The sequence below is a fragment of the Papaver somniferum genome, chromosome 6 (genome assembly GCF_003573695.1).
Source record: "Papaver somniferum cultivar HN1 chromosome 6, ASM357369v1, whole genome shotgun sequence".
Taxonomy (NCBI): domain Eukaryota; kingdom Viridiplantae; phylum Streptophyta; class Magnoliopsida; order Ranunculales; family Papaveraceae; genus Papaver; species Papaver somniferum.
Window position 1 is genome coordinate 63,050,750 of NC_039363.1, and position 25,149 is coordinate 63,075,898.

The 25,149-nt window shown below is 35.6% G+C and overlaps 3 protein-coding genes across 7 annotated transcripts; 1 reads left to right on the top strand and 2 right to left on the bottom strand.

Moving 5' to 3' along the window:
• Positions 1 to 3,969: 3,969 nt before the first annotated feature.
• On the bottom strand, positions 3,970 to 10,577 carry LOC113287766 (lysine-specific demethylase JMJ25-like). 2 transcript variants are annotated; one of them, XM_026536602.1, is made up of 11 exons: positions 9,962 to 10,577; positions 9,733 to 9,878; positions 9,291 to 9,396; positions 8,225 to 9,166; positions 7,738 to 8,067; positions 7,008 to 7,472; positions 6,838 to 6,910; positions 6,671 to 6,756; positions 6,173 to 6,292; positions 5,996 to 6,066; positions 3,970 to 4,310 (listed from the first exon to the last, which is right to left on the bottom strand). In XM_026536602.1, the coding sequence occupies exons 1-11, from the start codon at positions 10,145 to 10,147 to the stop codon at positions 4,076 to 4,078; spliced, it is 2,760 nt and encodes a 919-aa protein (XP_026392387.1). In that variant the 5' UTR covers positions 10,148 to 10,577; the 3' UTR covers positions 3,970 to 4,075. The 2 variants fall into 2 exon arrangements, with proteins under 2 accessions (XP_026392387.1, XP_026392388.1); XM_026536603.1 differs by lacking the exon at positions 3,970 to 4,310 and adding an exon at positions 4,489 to 4,810.
• A 413-nt stretch (positions 10,578 to 10,990) lies between these two features.
• Positions 10,991 to 13,342, top strand: LOC113287769 (equilibrative nucleotide transporter 3-like). Its single transcript, XM_026536608.1, has 9 exons — positions 10,991 to 11,062; positions 11,160 to 11,264; positions 11,389 to 11,544; positions 11,653 to 11,796; positions 11,877 to 11,982; positions 12,095 to 12,270; positions 12,360 to 12,523; positions 12,648 to 12,906; positions 13,077 to 13,342. The coding sequence occupies exons 1-9, from the start codon at positions 11,036 to 11,038 to the stop codon at positions 13,182 to 13,184; spliced, it is 1,245 nt and encodes a 414-aa protein (XP_026392393.1). The 5' UTR covers positions 10,991 to 11,035; the 3' UTR covers positions 13,185 to 13,342.
• Positions 13,343 to 13,533: 191 nt separating this feature from the next.
• On the bottom strand, positions 13,534 to 16,574 carry LOC113287767 (equilibrative nucleotide transporter 3-like). 4 transcript variants are annotated; one of them, XM_026536607.1, is made up of 10 exons: positions 16,359 to 16,574; positions 15,910 to 15,959; positions 15,717 to 15,821; positions 15,358 to 15,513; positions 15,105 to 15,248; positions 14,897 to 15,002; positions 14,599 to 14,774; positions 14,337 to 14,500; positions 13,936 to 14,194; positions 13,534 to 13,828 (listed from the first exon to the last, which is right to left on the bottom strand). In XM_026536607.1, exons 2-10 carry the CDS (start codon positions 15,934 to 15,936, stop codon positions 13,721 to 13,723), a joined length of 1,245 nt encoding a protein of 414 aa, XP_026392392.1. In that variant the 5' UTR covers positions 15,937 to 15,959; positions 16,359 to 16,574; the 3' UTR covers positions 13,534 to 13,720. The 4 variants fall into 4 exon arrangements, with proteins under 4 accessions (XP_026392392.1, XP_026392389.1, XP_026392390.1 ...); XM_026536604.1 differs by having other exon boundaries at positions 14,337 to 14,518; XM_026536605.1 differs by having other exon boundaries at positions 14,337 to 14,518; positions 16,319 to 16,574.
• Positions 16,575 to 25,149: the final 8,575 nt, after the last annotated feature.

Below are 25,149 nucleotides of genomic sequence, written 5' to 3' on the forward strand. Positions count from 1 at the left end.
TGTAGTTCTATTGCTTATTGAAGCTGAAGTTTTTACTGTAAATCTCATTGCTATTGGTATCTTCTTGAAAAAATCTTGGTTCATCATTGATTAAACCAAGGATAAACTAACTCGTGGTAGCAGAAGATATATAGCCCGTTACAAATTTGAAATTTTGGTATTCCTCTCTCATCTTTGGTCAAAAACAACTCATATACCTGCCTTTTCAGTTTTAACCGATCCCAAAAATCTCTCGATGATTAATTCACAAAAATATTATCTCAATCCTATTTTCAGTAACCCTAATTTTAGTAGTACTATTCTAAGTTGTAAAAGTCAGAAACCTATTCACCTTGTTTACCTTTTGAAGAAAATAAAAAATATGGCTGGGAACAAAACTAGTGGCTAGATTGTTCAAAGTTCGAGCACTGCAATTTCTTTATAGCTATGAGGTTCAAAAAACTACTTTGGAACTGCAATCAGATAATGAGTCAATTCTACTGAATCCAGATGAGTCTACTAATGAAGAAACAGAAGATGGAGAATGGGATTTTTGTTTGATTGGGAAGATAATAATAGAAGGTAAAATGCCTTATGGTGTTGTTTAAAAGAATATTCGTTTTACCTGGACTTTCTAGAGCTCTAAAATCTACTGAAGGCTCTAATCTAAGTCATCGTTTCAAGGTAACAAAAGATGGTCTTCCAATCGCTCACCTGTTTTTTGAAGATAAATTAATGTTTAGTCCTCATAAAAGCTAGAAGTAGAGAAGCTAATCACTTAGCCTCTATTATTGATCAATTTAGTAAATTCTCTGGTCAAGCTGTATTTTGATAAATCTGTTGTTGCTTTTAGCCCTAGAGTCCCAGGTAATGTTAAGAATGCCATATCTAATATCCTTCAAATAAAGAGAATGACATTGCAAGAGAAATATTTTGGTGTGCCACTCCTTCTTCAAAGGGATAAGTCTCAATCTTTTTCTCACTTGATTGATAGATATAAGTTCAGTCTGGCCACTTAGAAAGGTAAGTTGTTGCTGATCCTGGTAAAACTGTTCTCATACAGTCTGTGTTAGGGACTATGGGTATCATTCTCTTTTTCCTATGCCTAAAACAATCACAGATAACATGGACTCAGTTCAAATGACAGTGGGGAAAAGATGAAAAATAAGGGTATCCTAAAAGATGGTTGGATGTTGTTCTTCCTAAATCTTTAGGGAGCCTGAATATTAGAAGGACAAATATCTTGAATCTAGCACTTCTCACTAAATTAGCTTGGAGAATGCTTAATCAACAGGATGAGTTGTTGGTAAAAATTTTAACTTGCAAATATTTTAGTAGTACAAATCCTCCTAATGGTGTTTTTTCCTCACAGGGTTTGTGGGTCTGCAAAGGCATCTGCCAGGGTTTTGATATTGTTAAAAGATATTATGTCTAGGAAACAGGAGATTGAGAACATATATCAATCTAGAAGGATAATTGGACGCCAAGTAGAAACAAATCACCAGACTCTATTAACAATTCTACCCATATGCAACATGTTTGTCAGCTTATAGATAATGATACCCACTCTTGGAAACTAGATACTCTCGATATCCTTTTGATAAGAGTACTGTAATAATTAGAATTCATTTCGAAGGATGTGATAAACTTATATGGTCCCCTATTCATAATGGTTGTTTCTTCGCTAAACTGCTTATACAGTTATTCTGGATAAGTCTCTAGTTAATTGCCCTACTAGAAATAATATGAATGTGAACTGGAAATCTTTTTGGAAGATAAAACTACCACCTAGAATACAACATTTTCTGTGGAGATGTCTTCACTCTTGGATGTCTATTAAGGCGAGTTGGTCGGGATAACTAGGCACAAAAACACTTCCTCTTTGTGGTGCCGAAATTGAATCGGTTCAGCATCTCTTTATTGATTGTCCAGTTGCCATTAGCATATGGAATAAAGTTAATTCTAATATTATCAAACCGCTAGTAATTATAACCTTCATAATTGGTTATGTAGTATTCTCAGTGCAAGCATTTCTGGTGTGCAGGTTGGTTTTAAAAGATTTGAATATACCTGTTTCATAACATGGTATATATAGAAGGAAAGCTGCTCTAAGAATTTTGATACTATACAGATTAATGTAACCAACATATCTGATAATATTATTAATCATTTTGAGGATTGACATTATTTTTTATCTAATGCTAGTAGTCAGAGTAACAATAATGTTCAAGAAAGACAGACTTGGCATCCTCCCTTAATTAATTAATGTGTAAATTTTAATGCTTCTCTCAATGATATTTCAGTTTCTTCTAATCTCACTTCGAATTAATAACCACTTTCGCCAAATAAATTATCAGTGTCAATCTTTTTTCAAACTGTATCACTTTAACACTATTACTACATCCTCCATTTACTAAGGATCCGTTTGGCACGCTTAAACCAGAAGTAGTTGGAGGGTGTAGTGCAGTCAAAGGGAGTAGTCAAGGGCTGCATTCAAATGTTGGGTGTTTGTCATGGATCCAACTGCACGACATAGCAACTACATGTAGTTCCTACTATCTCCAAAGGGTTACTTTGAATAACCTCCTCTTGAGGTGTGCATTGAAAGCGTCTCTGTATTATCCCCTCCAACTACACCGTTGACAAATGTTGACCGTTTATTTTATCTGCAAAATCAGATATATTTTCATTATATTTTTTTTAAACTTTATTTGTTGAATTTTTTCTGTTAATTTATCTTTTATTACTATTTTATTTACTAATTTATTATAATAATTATATTTTTTTCTTATAATTTTTTTTCTTTATTATATTATGTTCAGTTTTAATTATTTATTTTTTGGTTTCTTTTTTTTTTAATTATTATCATTTTTTTGGTTTCTTTTTATTTTTATTTTATTTTTCAATTTCACTATTTTAATATTATTATATTTTATTTATTAAATGTACAGTTTTAATTAATTGATTTAATTCTTTTTTTCTTATTTTTTAAATATTTTCCTTTAATATTTTTTTTATTTTTCATTATTTTATTTACACTTTAGCAAATGTTTTTTTATTAAAAATTTAATTTTTTTTAATCTTAATTTTCTTACTTAGTTTTTTTTTTTTGTTTAGTTTGTATTATTATTTTTTTTAAAAAATTCTTTTCATAATTTTAGTTGTTATTAAAAAATTTAGTTTTTAATGTCTTTTTATATTGTTTATTTGTTTATAATTTTTATTTCTATTGTAATTAGATTTTAAAGTTAAAAATGCATCGTTGTATTACATTTATCTTATTTTCATGCCAAACAACAAACATTGAACTACATGTAGTTTTAATACATGTAACTGACAATTATATGTAATTGGCAACTGCATGCATTGCTAATACTGACGTGCCAAACGGGCTCTAAGAGTAAATATTGGGGTGGAATCCAACTTAAGAAAGACGTGGGAAAATGCGAAAAATCAAGTCTAATGACTATCGGTTTTTATTCGGGCTTTTCCCAAACCATCTTCCAAAATTCATAGAAGGTAACTTGGAACCCAACCCAAAGTGTCAACTCTTTTGATCATCATTCCAATGGTTTTGGAGTGTTCAGAAACTTAAACACCGTTTCTGACCATCCGATCTTGTGGTGCAAGGTGGAGCGCCAAGTCTGGCAACCAACTTGAAAATCTCAAGTTCTCCACCATAATAAGACTTGCTCTCTAGCTATGAGATTTATTATTGTTCATTCCTATTTTTAATTTGAAACAGCCGTCTCTTGAGAGGCAAGCTTTAGTTAGTTACTGCCAGTCATATTATGGGGTTACCTATGTTTTTACATTTTTTCCTTTTGGCAATGACTTTTGCCTATGTTAAGTATTTCTGGTGCAACTTGTTTCTCTTAAAGCTAAAGTGTAACCGCGTACCAACATGGGACGAAAAATTAACACAAAAACAAAGTAGAGAAACTCGATGTCAATAGGGTCAAGTTATTGATGGACTAAAATGGACTTGACTACTCATACGTTGACAGTGAGTGCACAATTCTACATTTCCCAGTAATCAGTGATTCAGTATTGCAAATAGGTCCACAATATGTGGTATCAGTAAGCAAACAGCAGGTCAATAACATGGCATTAGCGTTAAGCTCAAAAGCGTCAAGCGCAAACCATGTGGTAGCACGACTCCCGAAGCAGTACCCAATTGCAGTAAAGAGAAGGGTCCAAGACTGCCCGAAAAGTAGACTCCACTGTAATAGTCATCCAGCCTAGTTGATTTGCCAAGACATCCGCTTTCTTTTTCTTTTAGACTTTTAGTGCAATGATATCGCAGAGAATCCATAGAAACTGTATCATCCCTGAGAAAGTGAGAAGTACTCTTCATACAACTTTTTCAATCCATGGAATGTTTTGGTCAGATTTAGGAATTGGATGCACACAGAAACTGATCCGTTACTGTGACTATAATAATTACTGAATAGATCCAACTGCTAAAAGAACATATACATGGAAGGTATTTGCTTTCTCTGAGGCCGATGCAACAAAAAAAATCTTATTTCCACTTAAATAATTTCGAGTAGCAAAGACACAAAAGTATGCAGAGTCATATGTACAAAAACAACTACCAACGAACAAAGACGACTAGGCTACGTATAATACATGACTATGCTAACCTGCACACGCATAAACTATGTAAACTAAGCAGCAACAAAAAAAAAACAAATTATGAATGCCATGCGTGCTAGGGAGAGCAAAAATCTAAAAGGCCGTATAAACGGCCATGAGGATATCCAGCAACACTAGTGTACATGATTAGGGAGACTCCACAGAGACAGCACTTGTTCATCACCTATTCTTCCTGAATACAACTCGATATAGTAAAATTGTTAGTGAAACATCCGCAATTAAAAGCTTAATTAAAACACTAGATCATTCAGGGAAAGTTTACAAATAAAAAGATTTTGCAAAATTCGATATAAATATGATTGGTTTAAAAGGAGCTCAGCTGAAAGAGCAAACATCAAGATATTAAGACTGCCCAACAGAAAATTGCAACTAATATAACAAGCAGAGAAACACATAAACGTAATTCAGAAATGAAAAAAGTATGCGACAGACTTTTGATATTTCAGATGATACTAGAACAAGCTACAGAAAGGCGTTTTAGGAAACAAGCAAGCAATTATATACAGGTAAACCTTTACGTGTTAAATGAAGAATCTAGTTGATGTGCACTATCAGATATGATTATCTCATAGCTGTAACAATTGCATAACGTTCTAGTACCTTAGTTATTTCTAAAGTACCTTTATCCTATTACCAATCTCTGGGTGCTAGGATATAGCTAGAGTGATCGAGTGGATCAATAAGGCTGAGTAACCACATATATCTCATCTAGAGAAAAGACCGCCCTCAGATTTTAGGACTTATTCTTAAATATGAACAAACGTTTTTAATAACGAATTTGTGTACAACAACTTTTGATGTACTAAAGAACAGATCAAATTTAATGATCAGGCTGCAAATTCCATTTTTTTTATTTTCTTCTTTTTTTTGACCAAAATTCCATAATGGTGCATATTGATGAGGAGAAACAAAAAATCAAAGACAGGAAAAGGAAGAAGAGTTTAAAGGCCACCCTGACAAAGAATGAAGTTAATATGCTAAAAGTTAATCTACAGTGAGGATGACTAATAAGACGCCTAGCCATAATACGAAACACAACAACTGGAGAACTCCATCAACAAGAAAACGAGGATTTGACACCATAATTAGCTAACAAGCCAGCACAAGGTTACCAACTGATGCATAAAATTATCCTGACTGGAAAACCATTTAGTCAGTAGAGATAGAAAAGATAAATAAGAACAAAGTACATGGTATTAATGCTCCTCTTTGTTCTATAATATATACACAACACAAAGTTGTGAAGTGCTTCTATAGGCATTCTGGTGTTCAACTGTTAAAGTAGATCCAGCTCACTTCTATAACTATAATAGCTAGAATCACAACGACATAATTCAGCATCTATAGGAGAACTTACATTGCTGATGATGTGAGTTCACGGATTTCTTTGATTGCTGCATTAATACCATAGAGACTCATTTTCTTCACCTGTTTTGCATCAAGCCATATTAATTTCACCATCAAGTATCGAATTCATATAAAGATGTGGCAAAAGAAAAGAAGGATATGTTGGCAGCCGTTATGAAGATCTTACTTCTAGCCTATCTTGTTTGGCTTTATGGTTCTTTGGAAGTAGCCGAAGTTCTTCAACTAACTGGATGCTCTTGTTAACATTTTCAGGAGACACAAAATCCATTTGCACGTTTATGCAACGCTGAAGATCAAATGAAAAGCGAAAGTGAGTTCCATCACCCATCATATGTTTAAATTAAACAAAAGTTTTCCATGCACCTTTACCAAGCAATGACAGATATACCCTACAGAAGTTAAAGAGATGAAACTAGTCTCTAAACCCAGGGGAACTGCAGTACACATGTTTAAATGCACGATCATTATCAAAAGGCATAGCGAAGGAAGAAATGGACCATTTCAATATTACAATCTAATTTGGAGGAAGCCCATATCCGAGAGTACTGTGCACAGTACGCTCCGTTAGTCATGTGAATACATCATTGACATGGCACTGCTTTTTGACATGTTTTATCCAGCGAGAGCAGTATATTCAGCTTCTATAATATCTCATTAGATTTACCTTAAGATATCTTATTTGATATGGACATCCAGCTGGAACAATGATGGCCTCGCCAAGGTTCTGATAGAAAGTCCAAGGTTCAATTTCTGGAAGAAGCACTAAGAAGTTAGTTTAAGCTTTTTCCAATCATGCAACAAAAAAAGAGACACATGAAACAAAGTGCTCACTGTACTCCTCCTTAAGCTTCTTCTTGTGAGTTGAATCTAGAAAGAAACATTCATCAAATATTGGATGAGCGACCTGCAGAAAAAGTAAGTACTCATAACTATTATCTATTGAATATTAATTAATATAGATGAACCACTGAAAATTCCAAAAGGTGTTCTTGATTGCTTACATGTTCAACTGGAGAACAATATATGTGACTGAACTCCTTGGAATGTATACTGAGGTACTCCTGCAGCTTTGGTACATCTTCTCTTCTGAAAACATCCCACTGGGCGCCAAGGGAATTCGAAACTGGACATTTTCTGAATACGTTGTAGATTTCTATATTCTCTTCAGTATCAGACACCAATTCATCTTTCACAAGAAAAGCACCCTCATCAGCTCTAGTTGCTGGAACGCCAGAAACAGCATTTGGAAATTGCACCTGTCCAATAACATCCTGTTTTTTACTATTGTTGGCTTTCTCAACGTTCTCTATCCCCAAATCTGGTTCGCTCTTCACTTTATTCACTAACTTCTTATACAAGTGAGACTCCCTTCGGTTTTGATCTTCATGCTTTTTCTTTAGCTTTTGTATCTTACCATGTTGTTCCAAAGAAGTCGCAACCTCTGTAATGTGTGTCAGAACATTTACCTGAGGGTACAGATTAACAGCAAAGCATGAGTGGAGTTAGTCTTCTACTAACCATCCGGTTGTGTGTGTGTGGGTGGGGGTTCAAAAATGTTTCACAACTTCAACTGTTTGAAGGCTCGGGTACGAAATCAGCTGGTATACTTACAACCTTGATGCCAATACGATGGTAAAGAAGTAGAAAACTCATGCATCTATTTGCACTTACTAAAATATAAAAAGTAATAAAGATCACAACCACGTAAGCAGCGGAAGTGTAGTTACCTACCATATCAGATAAATCACAACGCAGCTTTGTAACAGAATCACCACGCCCAAGTTCCTCAGCCATCCCATATGAAATATATACATGTGGACCAAGGTCAGGCTTTGATAATTCCTTTGGTAACTTCACAGCAAGATTTAGAAGACCAGAGTTAGGATTTGTATATTCTTGAAAAGGTAGAGCATGGATAAACTGATCATTATGATTAGGGAACAGTTTTCCTAACATTTCTGGAGAAGGCCATTCCTTCACTTTAAGCATCTCAGGCCACAAATTTAAATGCATCCTCCCTTCTAGATACCAGATAAAGAATTGTTGAATTCCAATTTCTACCTGATAAGAAAATTCTAGAGCTTAAACATTTGTGATGCTAAACAAATGGGCAAGATTAGCCTCACCATCCAAATTGTAGAGTAAAAAGAAACATAAGATAAGATATTATAGAAAGGACAAGAACTAAAAACAATATGTGAAATGGAGTGGCACTGACCTCACACCAATCCATGCAATCTATAGCTGTCACTACCTTCTGATCATTTTCAGGTATGTCCACATCAAAAAAGTCCTTGAACATGATTAGTGGATCCCAGGTCAAATCCGAGGTGTTCTGAAGAACGTCTCGAACTATTACAGGCTGACCTCTTCCCAAATGCTTCTGGAAATGTTCAATGCCATCTTTAATATCCCGTCCAGGTGGATAATACAGGAAATTGTCTTCCGAATCTTCCCTGGTTGCTGCCTTTTGTGTATTAGTATCAAATCCCTGAGTTGTGCCACGGGAGCTAATGCATAAGGAACAGTGAGAGGAAGAATACAAACTATCCGGAAAGTCATAGGTGCAAGCAATTTCTTCAGCGTTTTTTTCTAACTCTTCAGTCCAATTTGATGGAAATACGCATCTCAAATCCAATATGTAACTACCACAACCACCCAACTCCTTAGGTGGGCAAGGAATACTATGATCGAGATCATTAGCTTTCCAGACAGGCAACGCCTTCAGAAAAGAAGATGACCCACGCATACATTTCCGTTTCAATGAGCTTCTCTGCTTAATCGTGATAGGTTTCCCACCATGCATGTAACTTTTCCCTTTATCAAGGTAAGCAAAGATGGCTTTTTCATTACCTCCAGGTAAGTTTCCACAACGGAGCTCCTGACAACAACTAAGGCAAAGGTCGTATGAACAATTTGAGCAGCTTCTATGAAAATCTACAATAGAAGTTTTGCAATTATTACAGAAGAGTTGCTCGTCGTAGCTGCATTCTACTTGCTGAATAGAAATTTCAGATGAAGACTTTCCTCTTACTTTTGCTTCCACTTCCAGTTCAAACCTTTGTTCCTTATTGATTTTTTTCAATACTGGAAGCAGCAGACAGACCACATAATGGAACTGTAGGATTTTGCTAACCTTATTCTGATCCCTCATAAAGTCCTGAAAGCGAAATCGACGTTAACTGACTTGTGCACCCATGAAAAAAGGAAAGAGTAAGAACAAAAAAAAATGCAAAGCAAAGGAAACTCGAGTTCTCATAAAGAATTCATAACCTGATTCAGACCTTAAATTCACCATCTTCATCTAGAATACTCAAACATGTCTTGCAGTTGCAAGAGCCACGGCATACTGGGCATGACATCTTAACTTCTTGGGGCACAATGTGATACCTAAATTTCAAATTTGTGTCAATGTCAGTGACTACATATGTATGCACTCACGAAATTTCCAAAAACTGTGGAGCATCAGAAAAATACAAATGCTTTGGTTGCTATTGTATTCGAAATCGAGTTTTACCAGAAGGATAAAGAAGGCTCATTTCTTATTGATTCTCCTCAATACTCAATTGTTCATTTGTTATCTCAGTATACTACTAGTAATTTGTTGTAAAAGTTTCAGTGTATATTTGCAGTTACTGAAGGAAAGAGAGGTAAACAAACATGTATATGATCTTCTAACATTCTCAAGTATCAAACTATTAAGCAGACAAAAGGAGGAATGTGTACCATTTCTCAATGCAGTTCATGCAAAAACATTCTTCTCGACAATTCGTGCACCGTATAATACTCAATCCATTACTTTTTCTACATCTATGGAAAACCCTCCTTAAACCCTTCTCCAATTCAACAAGATTTCTTCCGTAAGGAACAACCTGAAAAAAAATGAACAAGCAATTAAGAATTTTTTTTTTACGGAAATTGAACAAAACATAAGAACTGATAAGAAGAATGAAACCTGAAGAGTACTAATTGGGAGAGGCTCTATATTCTTAGACCGAATAGAACGTCTAACAAAAACCCCAGTATCTAAACCTAGTTTTCTATCACAAAAAGAAGCAGCATTGTCAAAATTCACATCAGGAACAGGAGAAATCGCCATTAATCCATTAGGCAAATCCCTCATTAACTCCCTTTCATCCATATAATCACTTTCATATTCCTTCTTTCTTTCAATTTGTCTCTGTAAAAACACTTTAATCAACTCCCACTGTAAGGAATCCCCTTTATTCAATTTCAATTTCTTAAAAACATCATCTTGAGAAAATTCAACTTGCCGGGTTTTAGTCTTCCTAATAGATTTGAGAAACTTTTGAGAAACTTACTAGAATCTTGATCTAAAGTAAACAAAGAATCTAATTTCTTTCCGGATTGTCTTAGATATTTAATAGAATCTGGAACTTTTTGTTTGTACTGGCGATGTCGAGATTGGAGATGATGGAATTCACAGAACTTAATACCATCCAATACTCTTCTTCCGCATCTCCATTGTTTACCATCACTTCTATTGCAATGAAGATTTTCAGGTAATGTTTCTTTCATTGAAATTAGACGATTCTATCAGAGAGAGAGAGAGAAACTAAAGAACTTGCATCTACAGCAGAACTTCTGGAGTTTTGTTTTATTTAGTCAGAAAGGAGAGCGAGTACCAAATTCCTAGGAAAAAAAGTGTTTGTTTGGGTCAAAGAATTTGGACGCATGATGTGGGGAACCGGGATGCAAGACTTTGCAAGTTTGCCAAGGACTGCTCTCGCAATTGGGATGCAAGACGGTGCATTCTGTCCTCCATATTATGTCTTGGACACTTGGTTTGAATTGTGTTTCAGTTCCGAATAATGCCTTTACAGTCGAGCTCGTGATAGTTCAGTGCCTTCGTAATTCTATTTGTCTTATTGAATCTCTGTTTACAGTCCACGAAAACATCTTATCAACATGGATAAGGTTTTTGTATATAAAACTGATGACAAATGCTATAATCCAAAATCATACTTTTTGCATTATTGGAAGGAATTGATAAAGGGGGAGAAATCTAATGGCAGTCCATGGTGCAAATGAAGAGGTATGTTAATATCTATTTCTTTTGTTGAACATTTTTGTGCTGATGTACACTTAGTTTTGTGAGAAGTAAACTGCTAATAAAGTGATTTATTTATCAGGGAAAGCTTACAGCCACGGTAGTATGTTGGCTTCTAGGAAATGGATGCCTTTTCTCATGGAATAGTATGTTATCAATTGTTGATTACTATGAAAACTTGTTCCCGGTACATTTCTTGTTTTGATATTCTCATTTACAACTCGGTTTTGATCATATGCATATATTATCAATCATAGGAGTTCTCCTAGCTTATGATCAATTTTCTGTCTCGAGTTTCCTTCGTCGTGTAGAAATACCATCCAGCAAGGGTTCTTCCCATAGTCTATCAACCTTTCGCAGTTGGAATATTGGTTAGTTTAACACACAACGAAGCAAAAATAAATACAAGAAAAAGGAACTTACTTGGTTATACCATTTTCTTCATAAGCGCCTTACTGGTTCTTGTTGTAAGTCGGCCCTCGCCTCAATGCTTATTTTCTCATTTGAAATCGCCAGCTCCTAAGGAAATATATGAATCATTATTCATCCCAATTTTCTTCACTTTCCGCAAATAGTTGGACTTGGCTACATCTGGAAAAGGAGGGATTGGAACATACGTTGGTCTATGTATAATCAGCGGTGTATTTGGAGTTGGTGAAGCCTGCGTTCAAGGTGGAATGATTGGAGATCTGTCCTTGATGTGCCCCGAGTTCATTCAAGTGAGTAATTCCTCTTCTTTTTTGAGTGACTCATTATTTGATAGTATCTATCTAATGTTTTGTATCTCTATTCTTTACAGTCTTACTTGGCTGGTTTGGCTGCTTCTGGTGCTCTAACTTCTGCCTTGAGGTTGATCACAAAAGCAGCCTTTGGAAATTCAAGAAACGGCCTGCGTAATGGAGCTAGTAAGTAAACGACAACATTTCGTTATGGAAATACTAGAGACACAACAAATTTTATCGAGATGAATTAATTTCTTAGTCTTAAAATACTCTCTATTCTGATTTCATAATGCAGTGATGTACTTTGCTATCTCCATGTTATTTGAGCTGCTATGTCTGATTCTCTATGCGCATGTCTTCCCCAAATTGCCTATTGTAAAGTACTACCGTTCAAAAGCAGCCTCAGAAGGATCTAAAACTGTTTCTGCTGATCTTGCGGCTGGTGGAATACGAGTACTAACAGACGGACAAGTACTTTATCTCCACTTCTTTCTTCAGATCTTCTTGTGTGAGTCTGATAGAGCTTAAGTTACAAGTAGGTTTTGGATACTTGCATGCAGGCTGCAGAAAAGATGCCCGAGTATATGGAGCGCCTAAACAACAAACAGTTGATTGTTCAAAACATGGACTATGCAGCTACAATATTTCTCATATTTGTTTTGACATTTTCGATTTTTCCTGGGTTTTTAACCGAAGATACTAAAAAGCACAGCTTGGGGAGTTGGTAAGTTCTTATTTACAAAGCATAGAACCAAAAAAGAACTCTTCGAGCAGTTTTCTGCGTGGTTATACTCTTTGATATTGTCACAGCATTTTCATGAATCTCTTCTACTTGACAATCATTTCAGGCACGCGCTTGTTATGATTGCCATGTTTAATGTCTGGAATCTGATTGGAAGATATATTCCTCTTATTGATTCCTTGAAGTTAAAATCACGTCGATGGCTTCTGATTGTGTCTCTTGCTCGTTTCTTACTGATCCCATGTTTTTACTTCACGGCTAAGTATGGAGATGAGGGTTGGATGATCATGTTGACTTCCTTATTGGGATTAAGTCAAGGATATCTCCCTGTTTGTGTTCTAACTGAGGCGCCAAAAAACTATAAGGTACTCCATTTTCTTCACCCCATAAATTATTTCATGGAATGAGAATCAGCGCCAGATGATAACAGGTGAACCAGGCAGTAACCTGTTTTCAAAAAATGTTCAAATTCGCCAATGCCCCCCAATAACTTAGCTTAGAACCTCATGGAGATGAATGTGCATTGGTTTTGCAGGGACCGGAGAAAAACGCACTGGGAAACTTGCTTGTATTGTTTCTGGGCGGAGGGGTACTTGCAGGGGTAACACTAGACTTGTTATGGCTTATTGGTAAAGGCTGGTAAGCTCCTCTGTAATAATACTTGGAACCGTTCTTTGGGATAGAAACTTCCAGTGTTACAGATAGATTCGATCCATAATAAGGTTGCAAAATTGGTTCTTCAAGATTCAGCTATCGCATATGTTTGATGTTACAAGTAAAGGTTCTGTTTTTAGCGACTGATGGACTGATTTAAAATAGTTCAGTTCAATATAACTCGAGGGGAACTATGTAGATGATAGGTTGAATCTGAAATGGGAAATCAAGGCCCTAATCTGCTTATGAGTATTAAGGCCAAATGAGGTCAAGATTAATAGCTGTAGCAGCACACTCTTTTGTCAGATGAATAATGGAGCATTGACTTCCCACAAAGATAAAACAAATCTGCCTGCAACTTAAAAAGAGAATAACCATTAACAAGTCACAACTGTAAGTTTACGACATCGGTATGGTACACGTGGTAATGGAAAACCAAGTTTACAACCTTCCGACTCAAATCAATCTATAACATTGTAACAAATTTCCCTGTCCGGCTTCTTCGAATGATGTTTTTACAAGAGCTCACCAGCCTTTACCAATGAGCCATAACCAATCGAGTGTTACCCCAGCAAATAAGCCCCCGGCTAGAAATAACACAAGCAAATTCCCTAATGCATTTTGCTCAGGTCCCTGCAAAAACCAATGCACACATTCAATCCCCATTAGGAAAAAGGAGATGGTATAAGAAAAGGAATAGTTTACGATGGTGTGTTATCCTAGCAATGACGACAACTAACCTTGTAACCTTCTGGAGCTGCGGTTAGAACGCAAACAGTGAGATAACCATTACTTAAACCTAAAAAGGAGGTCAACAAGATCATATAGCCTTGATCTCCATACTTGGCTGTGAAGTAGAAACATGGGATAAGTAAGAAACGAGAAAGAGAGACAACGATGAGACCCTTCCGCGATTTCAACTTTAAACACTTCAGTAGAGGAATATATCTTCCAATTAGATCCCACACGTTGTACATCGCAATCAAAACAAGTGCATACCTGATACATTTCCAAGAAGTAGAAGATATTCACGAATATGTTTAACAAGTAAAAATAGTAACCACATTTTTTAAGTGTCTAAACTAATCAAGAAGTGCTAAAACAGATAATGTGGTTCCGATTGCTGAAACTGAAAATTTACCATGCGCCCAAGCTGTGCTTTCCGGTATCTTCACTTAAGAACCCAGGAAAAATTGATAATGTCAACACATATATTAGAAACATTGTGATTGCGTAGTCCATGTTTTGAAAAAGTAACTGTTTGTTGGTTAGGCGTTCCATATTCTTGGGATCCTCTTCTGCAGCCTGCAAAAAATCCAAAGCCTGATTGAAGTTCAAGCTCTCTCAAAATCAAACAAACATCTGAAGCTAACACAACAACGAAAGATGTAGAGAGAAAGTACTTGTTCGCCGCTTAATGTTTTCATTCCACCGGCAGCAAGATCAGCAGAAACAGTTTTAGACCCTTCTGAGGCTGCTTTGGCACGGTAGTGCTTAACAATAGGCAACTTGGGGAAGACATATGCATAAAGAAGTACACATAGTAGCTCAAATACTACGGAGATACCTAAGAACAACACTGCAGAATAGAACCTAATTTGGTAAGTACAAAGAATACGAGATATCTCAATACCTGAACAGTGTCCTTTCTTTTCACAGGAAAAAAGAAGTGTTAAAAGTAAAAGATCGAAGTTTACGTACTTGCACCCTTGCGAAGTCCATTTTGTGAATTTTCAAAAGCTGCTTTTGTAATTAATCTCAATGCAGAAGTTAAAGCACCGGATGCAGCCATACCAGCCAAGAAAGACTATACGTTAAGCACCAGAGACAAGACATTAGATAAAGTATGAACGATAATATATAACCTGCAAAAGAACATGAAATTGTCCGCCAGAAAAAATACACTTACCTGCATGAATTCAGGGCACATAAAGGATAGATCTCCAACCATTCCACCTTGAACATGAGCATCTGCAACTCCAAAAACACAGCTGGTTATACATATACCAATGTACGTCCCAATCCCCCCTCTCCCTGATGTAGCCAAGTCCAACTAAAGTCGGAAAAAGGAAATATCAATGAGTAGCCCAAAAGATAACAATCAAATTAGGACTAAACCAATTCAAATGAAAGAGAAAATCAGATATTTGGGGCGTACTTACAACTACAACCACTAAGGAGCTCATGAAGAAAAGGAAATAACCGAGTAAATTCCTTCTTCTTGTGTTTATCTTTGCTTCATAGTATGTCAGAATTGCAAGTGTTCCAAGTGCAAAAGGTTGATAAACTAGGGTAAGTACCCTCGCTGGATGGTAATTCTGCACAACCAAAGGAATCCAAAAAAGAAGATTGTCATTCACTAAAATAAATCCTACCTACACAATATTGAAAAAGTAATATTCACATAGAAATAAACTTAGTTCACCCGAGAAATAGCATTAACTACTAGAAGTAAACTACTAATCCTAATATCTGAAGTGTAGGAATAAACAAAACCGCCAAAATCAGGAAATTAGCGTACCGGGAACACGTTAACAAAGTAATCTTGAAGTGTTAACATACTGTTCCATGAGAAAAGGCATCCATTTCCTAGAAGCCAACATACTAATATTGCAGTAAACTTCCCCTGGTATATTGACAACAGAAAAATTAATCAGCATTTTACTACTCCCACCACTTTCACCAACACGAAAAGCATGAATAGGTTAACTTACCTTTCCGTTTTCACTATGAACTGCCATGGTATGCTCCCTTCAGTCAATTTCTACAAAATCATAAAAGAAACTGAATTATTAGATTAGAAAATCTTTCCGGCATCCACAAGATGTTTCACAGATTCTGCATAGATAGTTGCTACTGTAGAAATTATGTAAGAAAAGTTGAAGACGGTTTCAAATTTCGCTAGGAAGTATATATTCTAATGAAGTTGAAACCAATATTTCCAATCACAGATCCCCTTTGTATATCCATGAATGAATATCCATCTTATAAATTCTCATCAAACAAGCACTAAGTAATCAAAACCCAAGCTTAAAAGTTAGGTTTAAGCATAAATGAGAGAAGATTCAGTCAGAACTTGTACCTAAACTAAAGAGAACAGAGTATTAATGATTAAGAGCTTACATTTCCATGAGTAAAATGAAAAAGAAGAAGAGATATGAACCTTATTGGCTGATGCTTGAAGGAAGAAGAGCAATAGATAACATAGTGGTGGAGTCATTTGAGTATGAAGTTTATCTTCACTTTTTATACAATCAAGAATCTGATTTCTGAAATGAATGATTGGGATGTTAGGTTGACTCCAGAGTTCTGAACAATTAACGAAACTGGGGAGAAGAAAATAACTTGCCTCTGCTCTAGGGACTTTTCTATTTCTATTTTTCTATTTTTATTGGTTTTGCCAATGTGAATGATGATGATAGCAACTCTTTATTATCGGATTACCCGGTTAGTTAGGTGCCCACATTAAAAGTCTTTCTTAGCGTATAAACACATGGTTTTTTGTTCAAGGAATAATGCGCCGCCGGTGTTAGCTGTCCACTGCATATGCGCCGTGCTGCGTTCACATGGCCACTCCAGTTGCCAAAGCAAATTAAAATCTTATGCATGCGTTGAAAAAGATCGTTTTGAGCTTGGCTCCGACTCCGGGCCCTCCGAAAGTAGTATTTCACTGAGATAAAATTTAAATTTTGGCCGTGTAGTCAAAAAGGTCAAACCTTAATCCGGTGATACGGCCATCCGGGAACGGATTTGCACACCAACACTCACGGATTTCGGAAAGTATAAACTGACCGCGGGCTGGGATCCCACGGTCTGTTCCACAAGAGACGGTGGGGTGGGCCCTATCAAACCCACTCCTGATAAACCATCGGGTTAGGGAGGTTTCCTCCCCACTGTCTTTTACGAGACAAATCACGGGTCCAACCCACTATGAGGGTATCAGTTTCGACAGATTTAGCCCATTTGTTAGGAGTTAAAGTGATCCCCAAATTTCCATCAATAGATCTTGGGGCAGAGTTAAAAAGGGAAGAAGAATCAGTTATCCCTGCTTACCCACTGTTTCCACCCTTGTTAGGGCAACTCCTATGATATGGAGGTAAAATCATCCACAACCCAAGGAGTTCCCACATGTATATGGACCCTCAGTAAATATTGGAGTCAAATTCCACCATAGGTAAACTCCGGAAAACTAATCCATCCGGTTACTTCTAGTTCGGATTTCAAAAAAAAAAAAGAATCACCACAAATTCATCCGAGTCTTCCATGACCGGATGAGAAATTTTTTAATTTAACTTCAAATGATAGAAACAAGCAACACACATGACTGTTGCTAATTCAAACAAAAACCGTTGCAATAATCTAAAAGAGTATATTCGTTCAAAAAGTAAAGCTCATGTCCTATAATTTAGTAGCCGGATTAACAAAACAAAGGTTCTGTTTGGGAGCTTGGAAACGAGATGATGTATCCTGGAAAAGTTTATTTTAATTTAATTTATGATAATTTTGTTAATGGTTAGTTTTAATGGTGTTTGTTTAAAATTTTATCATATCTTGGGCTAAGTTAATTTGTGTTTGTTTGACTACAGAAATAGGTTAATATAAATAATTATTTTTTAGCCAAATACTTATTTTAAAGGAAAATAACTATCTAACCCAGGTGAGGATACATATATCCCAAGTATTTGGAAGAATACCTTAATCTCACTTTTTTAGCTTCCTAAAATTAAGGAAGGTTTAGTAATCCTTATCCATGATTGGAATTGCAGTGAGACAAACACATTTTAACAGTTTTTTACTGGATAACCCAATCTAGGATGAGATATCCAGGATACCAAACACGACCAAAATTATTTCATCCGGTCACTTAGTGACCGGATGAGTGAAAAAGCAAATAAATAAATAAATATCCGGACACTTAATGTCCGGATGGGTATCGAATGGACCAACGATCGGATGGACTATTCCATAACACCCTCCTCAAATGTATGGAGTACCATGTGGATATCACAAACATATGGATGATAATTTTTCCCATAATGACGCTTTTTGGTCCATAAGATGCGGACCATCACAAAGATGTGGATGATTTTCTTCTCCATAGGAGTTTCCCTTAGAGCTTAAAAATTGACATTTAAAAAAATATATAACTTGTGTTTTTCATTTTATGTTCGCCACACAGCAGAATATCTTTTTTTTCTTTTTTCACTCCTATGTCCTGAATAAAAAAACCTTATGGGTTGCAGGAACCGAAATAAATCTCAGATATCTCTCCATAAGTCCTTAGAAAAGGGTGTAAAATGACTATCAAAGAAATCAAATCCCTTCATGCTTGATGTGTCCCCTTTGATTTGTAGGCCTTTTCTTGTATTTGGCTTTGACATATCTTAAATTTATAAAAGCTTATAATCTACTAGAATATCCCTTAAAAATATTTATAAGAATAGTGTGAATGGTGTTTAATCATGACGATCAAACTATTCTTTTCATTTTTTTTGAATCGAAGGGAATCTCACACTTAACTACAATAAATCCACTTGCTATCCATAGTGAAGTCATATTTTAGAAAAATATTGTAATAATGAAGACTCTTTAGTTTCCATGATTAATTAGAATCTCTGAGTAATATACGTGGATTTGAAGTTTCTTTCTTAGAACAAGGGTTATGGGATAGTGTTATAGAACTCCATCCCTTTCAAAATGGACAAGAGACTAGGTGATAGAGGGAAAAGTCTATTGTGGGATTGTTAGAGCATTGCTCGGTCGAACTTGCAAGTATTGCTATCTCAAGCTTGTTTGTCAAGTTTAGTTGATCAAAATTATAGTCTTGATTTCTAGTCTATCTATAGGAGTTTCAGACTGGGATAGATTGTATAATTGAGTTTAGACTTCACGACGCTTACAAATGAAGACGAAGATCTACTGAAGAACTCAGAGGAACTTCATCAACAAAAGGTATGCGAAGACTAAAATTTATCTATCCTCAGAAGTCTATTCTATTCTTACTTATCTCCTATTGAGACAAAAGTCGTATATGATATAGTCTTTTATATCATAGACATTTGATATTTCGAGCTGAGTATAACTCGCTTATCAATTTCTCGAAATACGTGTCGGCAACTTTCTGTCTTAGCTAGATTCATCATTATTATTGACTTTATGTCAAAATATGATCATGTGGAAATTGCCTTGAAACATCTTACATGATTTGAGACAGTCATTTGATGTCGACTTGGAAAGTTTCATATTGATCATTCAATCATTTGAAAATTGGTTATTATCTAATGGTGTGTGTGAGACATCCATTGTCGTCTTCTAAGAATGTTTCAATGATTGAAATGGGAGTTAAGAGCTAAAACCCATGTCTAGATACATTACAGTTTGTGTACTTAGTGTACGAACTGTTTTGACGGAATTCAAGACCGGAAGTTTGCATACCCGTTCGCAAACTTATTCAACTGTTTAAGTCAGGGTATTTAAGTTTGCATACCCGTTTGCAAACTGGTTTAAATGTTGAAGTCCGGGAACCGAGTTTGCGTATCCGAGTTCGGTCTGGCGCCAAAATTTGCTTACTCGTCCAATGTCCGGAACTTAAGTTTGCATACCCATTCGCAAACTTAAGCGGATTAAGTTCTTAAATCGGTAAAGTATGATTTCATACTCATGAAAAAATACATTTATATAATAAGGAATGCAATCTTTGCAAACCGTGGCTTGAATGTTCGTGAATTGATTCTTCCGAATCAATCCAATTTTGCTTCGATTCGTTCATGTATTTTACTATAAGATAATGAACAATTTGAACAACTCTATGAAGAACAAAATTTGATCATTTGATTATCTTTAATCATCATAGTTAATTTGGATGTGTTAGATGAATGTGGATCAGACAAAAGTTTTCATATGGATAACATTGGTTGACTATTATTGAACCAACTAAATGTACACGTTTAGGTACAATTACCCATATCTAAATGAAGTATATTTCATTTGTGTGTCACAAGCTAAGTCCATCTAACGGTGGAGAGATATTGTTTTGGTTTCAAGAAAAACTTAGTTTGTATCTTAAATCAGGATTTCATCTAACGGTGAATAATGAATGTTTTGTTTCTAAGCTAACTAAGCAAACCCCGATTTGAAAGATATATAAAGGAGAACTCTAGCAACTGGGAAACCTAATCCCCACACCTCTTGTGTGATACTAGTTGCGTACTAGAGTCGGTTCTCCATTAACCTAGGTTTTTCCTAAAACCATTTAGGTTAATGACTTAAAGACTTCATTGGGATTCTGAAGCCAGATCCAACTATTTTCTCTGTAGTTGCGTACTCTGATCTTAGTTGTTCTATCGTATTGAGTACTATCTTCTCTAAGATTAACTCGAGATTTATCTCCGGTAGGTAAGATATAAAAAGTAATCACAAATCTCTTTGTATCATACTTTGTGATTCCACAATAACTTGTTCTACTACCATATAGTTAAGTTAATGTGAGGTGATTGATATTTCTAGGCTGTTTTTCGGAAATATAAGACCGGATTATCAATTGGTTCCTGTGCGATTCATCATAAAACGAAACAAAACTTCATAGGTATTTTCATGGGAGATAGATTTATCTATCAGAATAAACATTTATGTGGGAGACATAAATGTTTATAAGTCTTCGACTTTGGGTCATAGCAACTCTTAGTTGTGGGTGAGATCATCTAAGGGAATCAAGTGCGTAGAGTCCAGCTGGATTCAGAGGCGTAAGGAACACGACTGTACCTCGATCACTATGAGATTGATTAGGGCTCAACTACATTCCAGTCCGAAGTTAATATTGTAGTAGGCTAGTGTATGTAGCGGATTAATACAGTATGGTGTTTAATATGGACTAGGTCCCTGGGTTTTTCTGCATTTTTTGTTTCCTCGTTAACAAAATTTATGATGTCTGTGTTATTTCTATTCCGCATTATATTTGTTTATATAATTGAAATACCACAGGTTGTACATAGTTCAATCAATTGGTGGTTATTCATTGAAATTTGATTGACACTTGAACATTGGTCTTTGGTATCATTCAATTTATTTCTCATATTGACCCGGATCACAGATTTCTATTTGTTTGATTGCAGATTGATTTGAGAAATTGAGATATAACTCTTGGATACTTTTCCATGATTGAGTCTGACCGTCTAGTTGATTCTCTTGGAATTATATTGGAGTTGTCCATACAGATTGACGAACGAAATATTGGGTGTGGTTGTTAGAACCTCGCTTTTTCAATTAGTATCAGAGCAGGCAAACACGCTAAAACCTCAAAAGTTTGTGTTTCTATCAATCTGACTTTATGGATATAAGTGCTATCTTTGTTAAATGCATCACCAGAAATAAAAGTTCTGTTTCTTTAAAATCTATTAAAGCGAAAGACTTGTCGATCTCGCAGGTAGATGAACATAATGTTCCTACGAAACAGACAAATATTGATATGTGTTACCCTAATTATCTTACTGGAGAGTCTGATTTTGAAGTAGATAGGGAAGCATCCCAAGAAAGTGCAACTATTATAAAACGTTTTAGAATCCAGGCAGCTGAAATTAACAGGCTGAAACACAAAGTCAATATGTTTATTGGTATGGTAAAGGATCGTGATTCCCAGTTAAACATTCTTCATGATCAAAACGCCGAAGTTTGCTCATCTCGAACTTTACTCGAGACTAAACTCAAGGAGGATGCTTTGGAAATCGAACACCTTTTGAGTAAACTACCTATTCAAGGCAAAGGTTTTTATGAGAAGCCAACTATACCAATTGCTTCTGACACAAAGGTGATGTTAGATAACGTGGCTACATGTAATCATGTTTCTCTGATGAAACATGTTCCAGAAGCCAACTTGAAAACCCTTTACGCTGCTAAAGATGTTCTTGTTAACTCCACTAATCAAGAAATCACCACATTTCACGAAGGAAGAAATCTTCTAACTATTTTGTTAATCCTACTCACTTCGGTGATTAGAAGGTATGTCTCTTTTGTGATTCAAAAGGACATGTTCAACGGAAATGCAAATTGAGGATGAATGAAAACTATTTTGGTCGTCCTCAACACACCTAAGATTTAATTCTCAAAGGTGTAACTGACATTCAGATGTATAAACCAATTGGATTTAGTACTCACCTGTGAATCCTTCCAGGAAGGTCAGTTCAATCTGTTCATCAAACGTTCAAACTAATTGTAATATTAATACAAATCGTTCAAGGAGATTTCAGAAAAGTCATTTTCAACCTAAAGTGAAGGATGATGTTCAAGATGTGAGAAAGGTGCAAGTAGGTGGAAGCAAAAATGGAGATATGAAGGACAACCTCTGATAATTGAAGGATACAAGGATACTATCAACATGCTGTCAAAATCCTCCATACAAACTTCTTCTGGTAAAGATTCAAACTTAGTCTCATACTTTGATGACAGTAAGTTTTATGATTCATTTTCACATCAAAACGGTTTTCCTCCAAAAATTAGAAGGAAAAAGAGGATTAACATTATTTGATGAGCATAAAGCTCATATTTGTGCTAATTAATCACAAGGGTTGAATTCTTACTCATAAAAAACCTGTTGAGTAAGTTCTGCTAACGATCAAGTATACTTATTGGAAAAATGCTTTCTGATTAGTTGAGCTATTCTCTTATCGTTCATACCTAAACTATTGTCTACAGATAGCTTTGCCTAAATATTGTTTTATTATGAGTGTTTACTTTTTAATCCTGAAAAAGTATTTTACATTTGATTTGAGAGCTACTTTTGTGCTCTAAATTTTCCTCCTGTGAGAGTATAAAATTTATTGAGCCAAAAATTGTGAAAGAATTTTTTTCATGTAGCAAAATTTTGCTATGTTCTTTTTACCTTGAAACGAAGTACTTTACAGTTTTTGTTTTGGGGGCCATTCCCATTGACTTTGCAAACCTTGGCTTGAATGTAAAATAATGAACAATTGAACAACTCTAGGAAGAACACAATAAGATCCTTTGATTATCTTTGACCATCATAGTTGATCTAGATGTGTTAGATGAATGTGGATTAGACAAAAGTGTTCATATGGATAACATTGGTTGACTATTATTGAACCAATTAAATGTACACGTTTAGGTATGGTTTGAAAAAGCGGGGGTCTAACAACCACACCAAATATTTCACTTAGAAATTTATATGGACTAACCCAAATATATTTTCAAGAGAATGAACTATACAGTCAGACTCAATCTTGAGAAAAGTATATCCAAGAGTTATATCTCTATTTCTCAATTCAATCTGCAATCAAACAAATCAGAATTTGCGAGCCCGATTGAATATAAGAAATAAATAGGTCGGTATCGAAAACAAATATCCAAGTGTCAATCAATATAATCAACAACCAAAGGTTGGATTCAAAATTGATTGAACTTACGCAGAACCTATGATATTTCAATTATATAAACAAAAATAATACGGAAAACAAATAACACAGACACCAAAATTTTTGTCAACGAGGAAACCGCAAATGCAGAAAACCCCGGGATCTAGTCCAATATTAAGCCGCTACAGACACTAGCCTACTCCAAGTTAACTTCGAACGGGAATGTAGTTGATCCCTAACCAATCTCACACTGATCAAGGTACAGTCGCGTTCCTTACGCCTCTAGAACCACGCCGGATTCTGCGCACTTGATTCCCTTATCTGAACTCACCCACAACTAAGAGTTGTTACGACCCAAAGTCGAAGACTTGATAAACCAATTTGTCTCACACAGAAAAGTCTATTTAATAGATAAATCTGTCTCCCATAGATATGCCTATGAGTTTTGTTTCGTATTTTGATAAATCAACGTGAACAGGAACCAATTGATACACCGGACTTATATTCCCGCAGAACAACCTAGTAATATCAATCACCCCACAATAATATTAATCGTATGGTAGCGAAACAAGATATCGTGGAATCACAAACGATGAGACGAAGATGTTTTTGACTACTTTTTATCTTGCCTATCGGAGATTAAATCTCGAGAAAATCTTGGAGAAGATAGTACTAAATACGATAGATAACAACAAGATCTGAACACGCAACTATAGTGAAAATAGTTGGGTATGGCTTCACGATCCCAATGAAGTCTTCAATTCGTTAACCTACAGGGTTTTGGAAAAACCTAAGGTTAAAGGTGAATCGACTCTAGTCGCAACAAGTATCACACGGGAGGTGTATGGATTAGGTTTCCCAGTTTCTAGAGTTCTCCCTTATATATTCTTCAAATCAGGGTTTGCAATCAATGCTACCTTGGTAACAAAGCATTCAATTTACACCGTTAGATGAAAACCTGATTAGACTCAAGTTACCATCTTTCGACCATTATATCGAACTTAGCTTGTTACACGCAAATGAAAAGTGACTTCATTTAGATATGAGAAACTGTACCTAAACGTCTGCACCTTTTTTGGCTCAACAATAGTTAACCGAAGTTAGCCATATGAACACTTTCATATCAACCATATTCATCTTAACCCTAACTAGTTCAAATGACTCAAATGAAACTAGTTCTAGAGTTGTTCAATTGTTTATATTCTTATAGAAGTATACAAGACACAATTGAAGCAAAATCGATTTTGATTCACTTGAATCAATTCATGAACATTATAGCCACGGTTTGTAAAAGATTGCGTTCCTTATTGTATAAATGTACTAGTTCATGAACAAACCGATTTTATAACATAACCTACTCAAGTATGCAACGGGTACGCATACCTAAGTGGCCGGATTAAGTTTGGGTTCGCCAGTATGCGAACGGGTACGCATACCTTCCAAACTCAGTTGAATTTCCGGAACTTGAAACTCACAACAGTATGCATACATGTGTGCATAATAAGTTCCCGAACTTTCATTAACCCACCAGTACGCATACGGGTATGCATACTATGGTTTCAGGACTTGGAATAACTTGCAACAGTTAGC

Coding starts and splice junctions, on each gene's coding strand:
- LOC113287766 (XM_026536602.1), bottom strand. CDS start 10,147: ATGGATGAAAGGGAGTTAATGAGGGATTTGCCTAATGGATTAATGGCG. Junction 9,167..9,290: donor ATGAAGATGGTGAATTTAAG/GTCTGAATCAGG, acceptor TTTCGCTTTCAG/GACTTTATGAGGGATCAGAA. Junction 6,293..6,670: donor ATCAAATAAGATATCTTAAG/GTAAATCTAATG, acceptor TTTGATCTTCAG/CGTTGCATAAACGTGCAAAT.
- LOC113287769 (XM_026536608.1), top strand. CDS start 11,036: ATGGCAGTCCATGGTGCAAATGAAGAG. Junction 11,265..11,388: donor ACTATGAAAACTTGTTCCCG/GTACATTTCTTG, acceptor TTCGTCGTGTAG/AAATACCATCCAGCAAGGGT. Junction 12,907..13,076: donor AGGCGCCAAAAAACTATAAG/GTACTCCATTTT, acceptor TTGGTTTTGCAG/GGACCGGAGAAAAACGCACT.
- LOC113287767 (XM_026536604.1), bottom strand. CDS start 15,936: ATGGCAGTTCATAGTGAAAACGGAAAG. Junction 15,514..15,716: donor ACTTTGTTAACGTGTTCCCG/GTACGCTAATTT, acceptor TTGGTTGTGCAG/AATTACCATCCAGCGAGGGT. Junction 14,775..14,896: donor TGGACTTCGCAAGGGTGCAA/GTACGTAAACTT, acceptor TCTATTCTGCAG/TGTTGTTCTTAGGTATCTCC.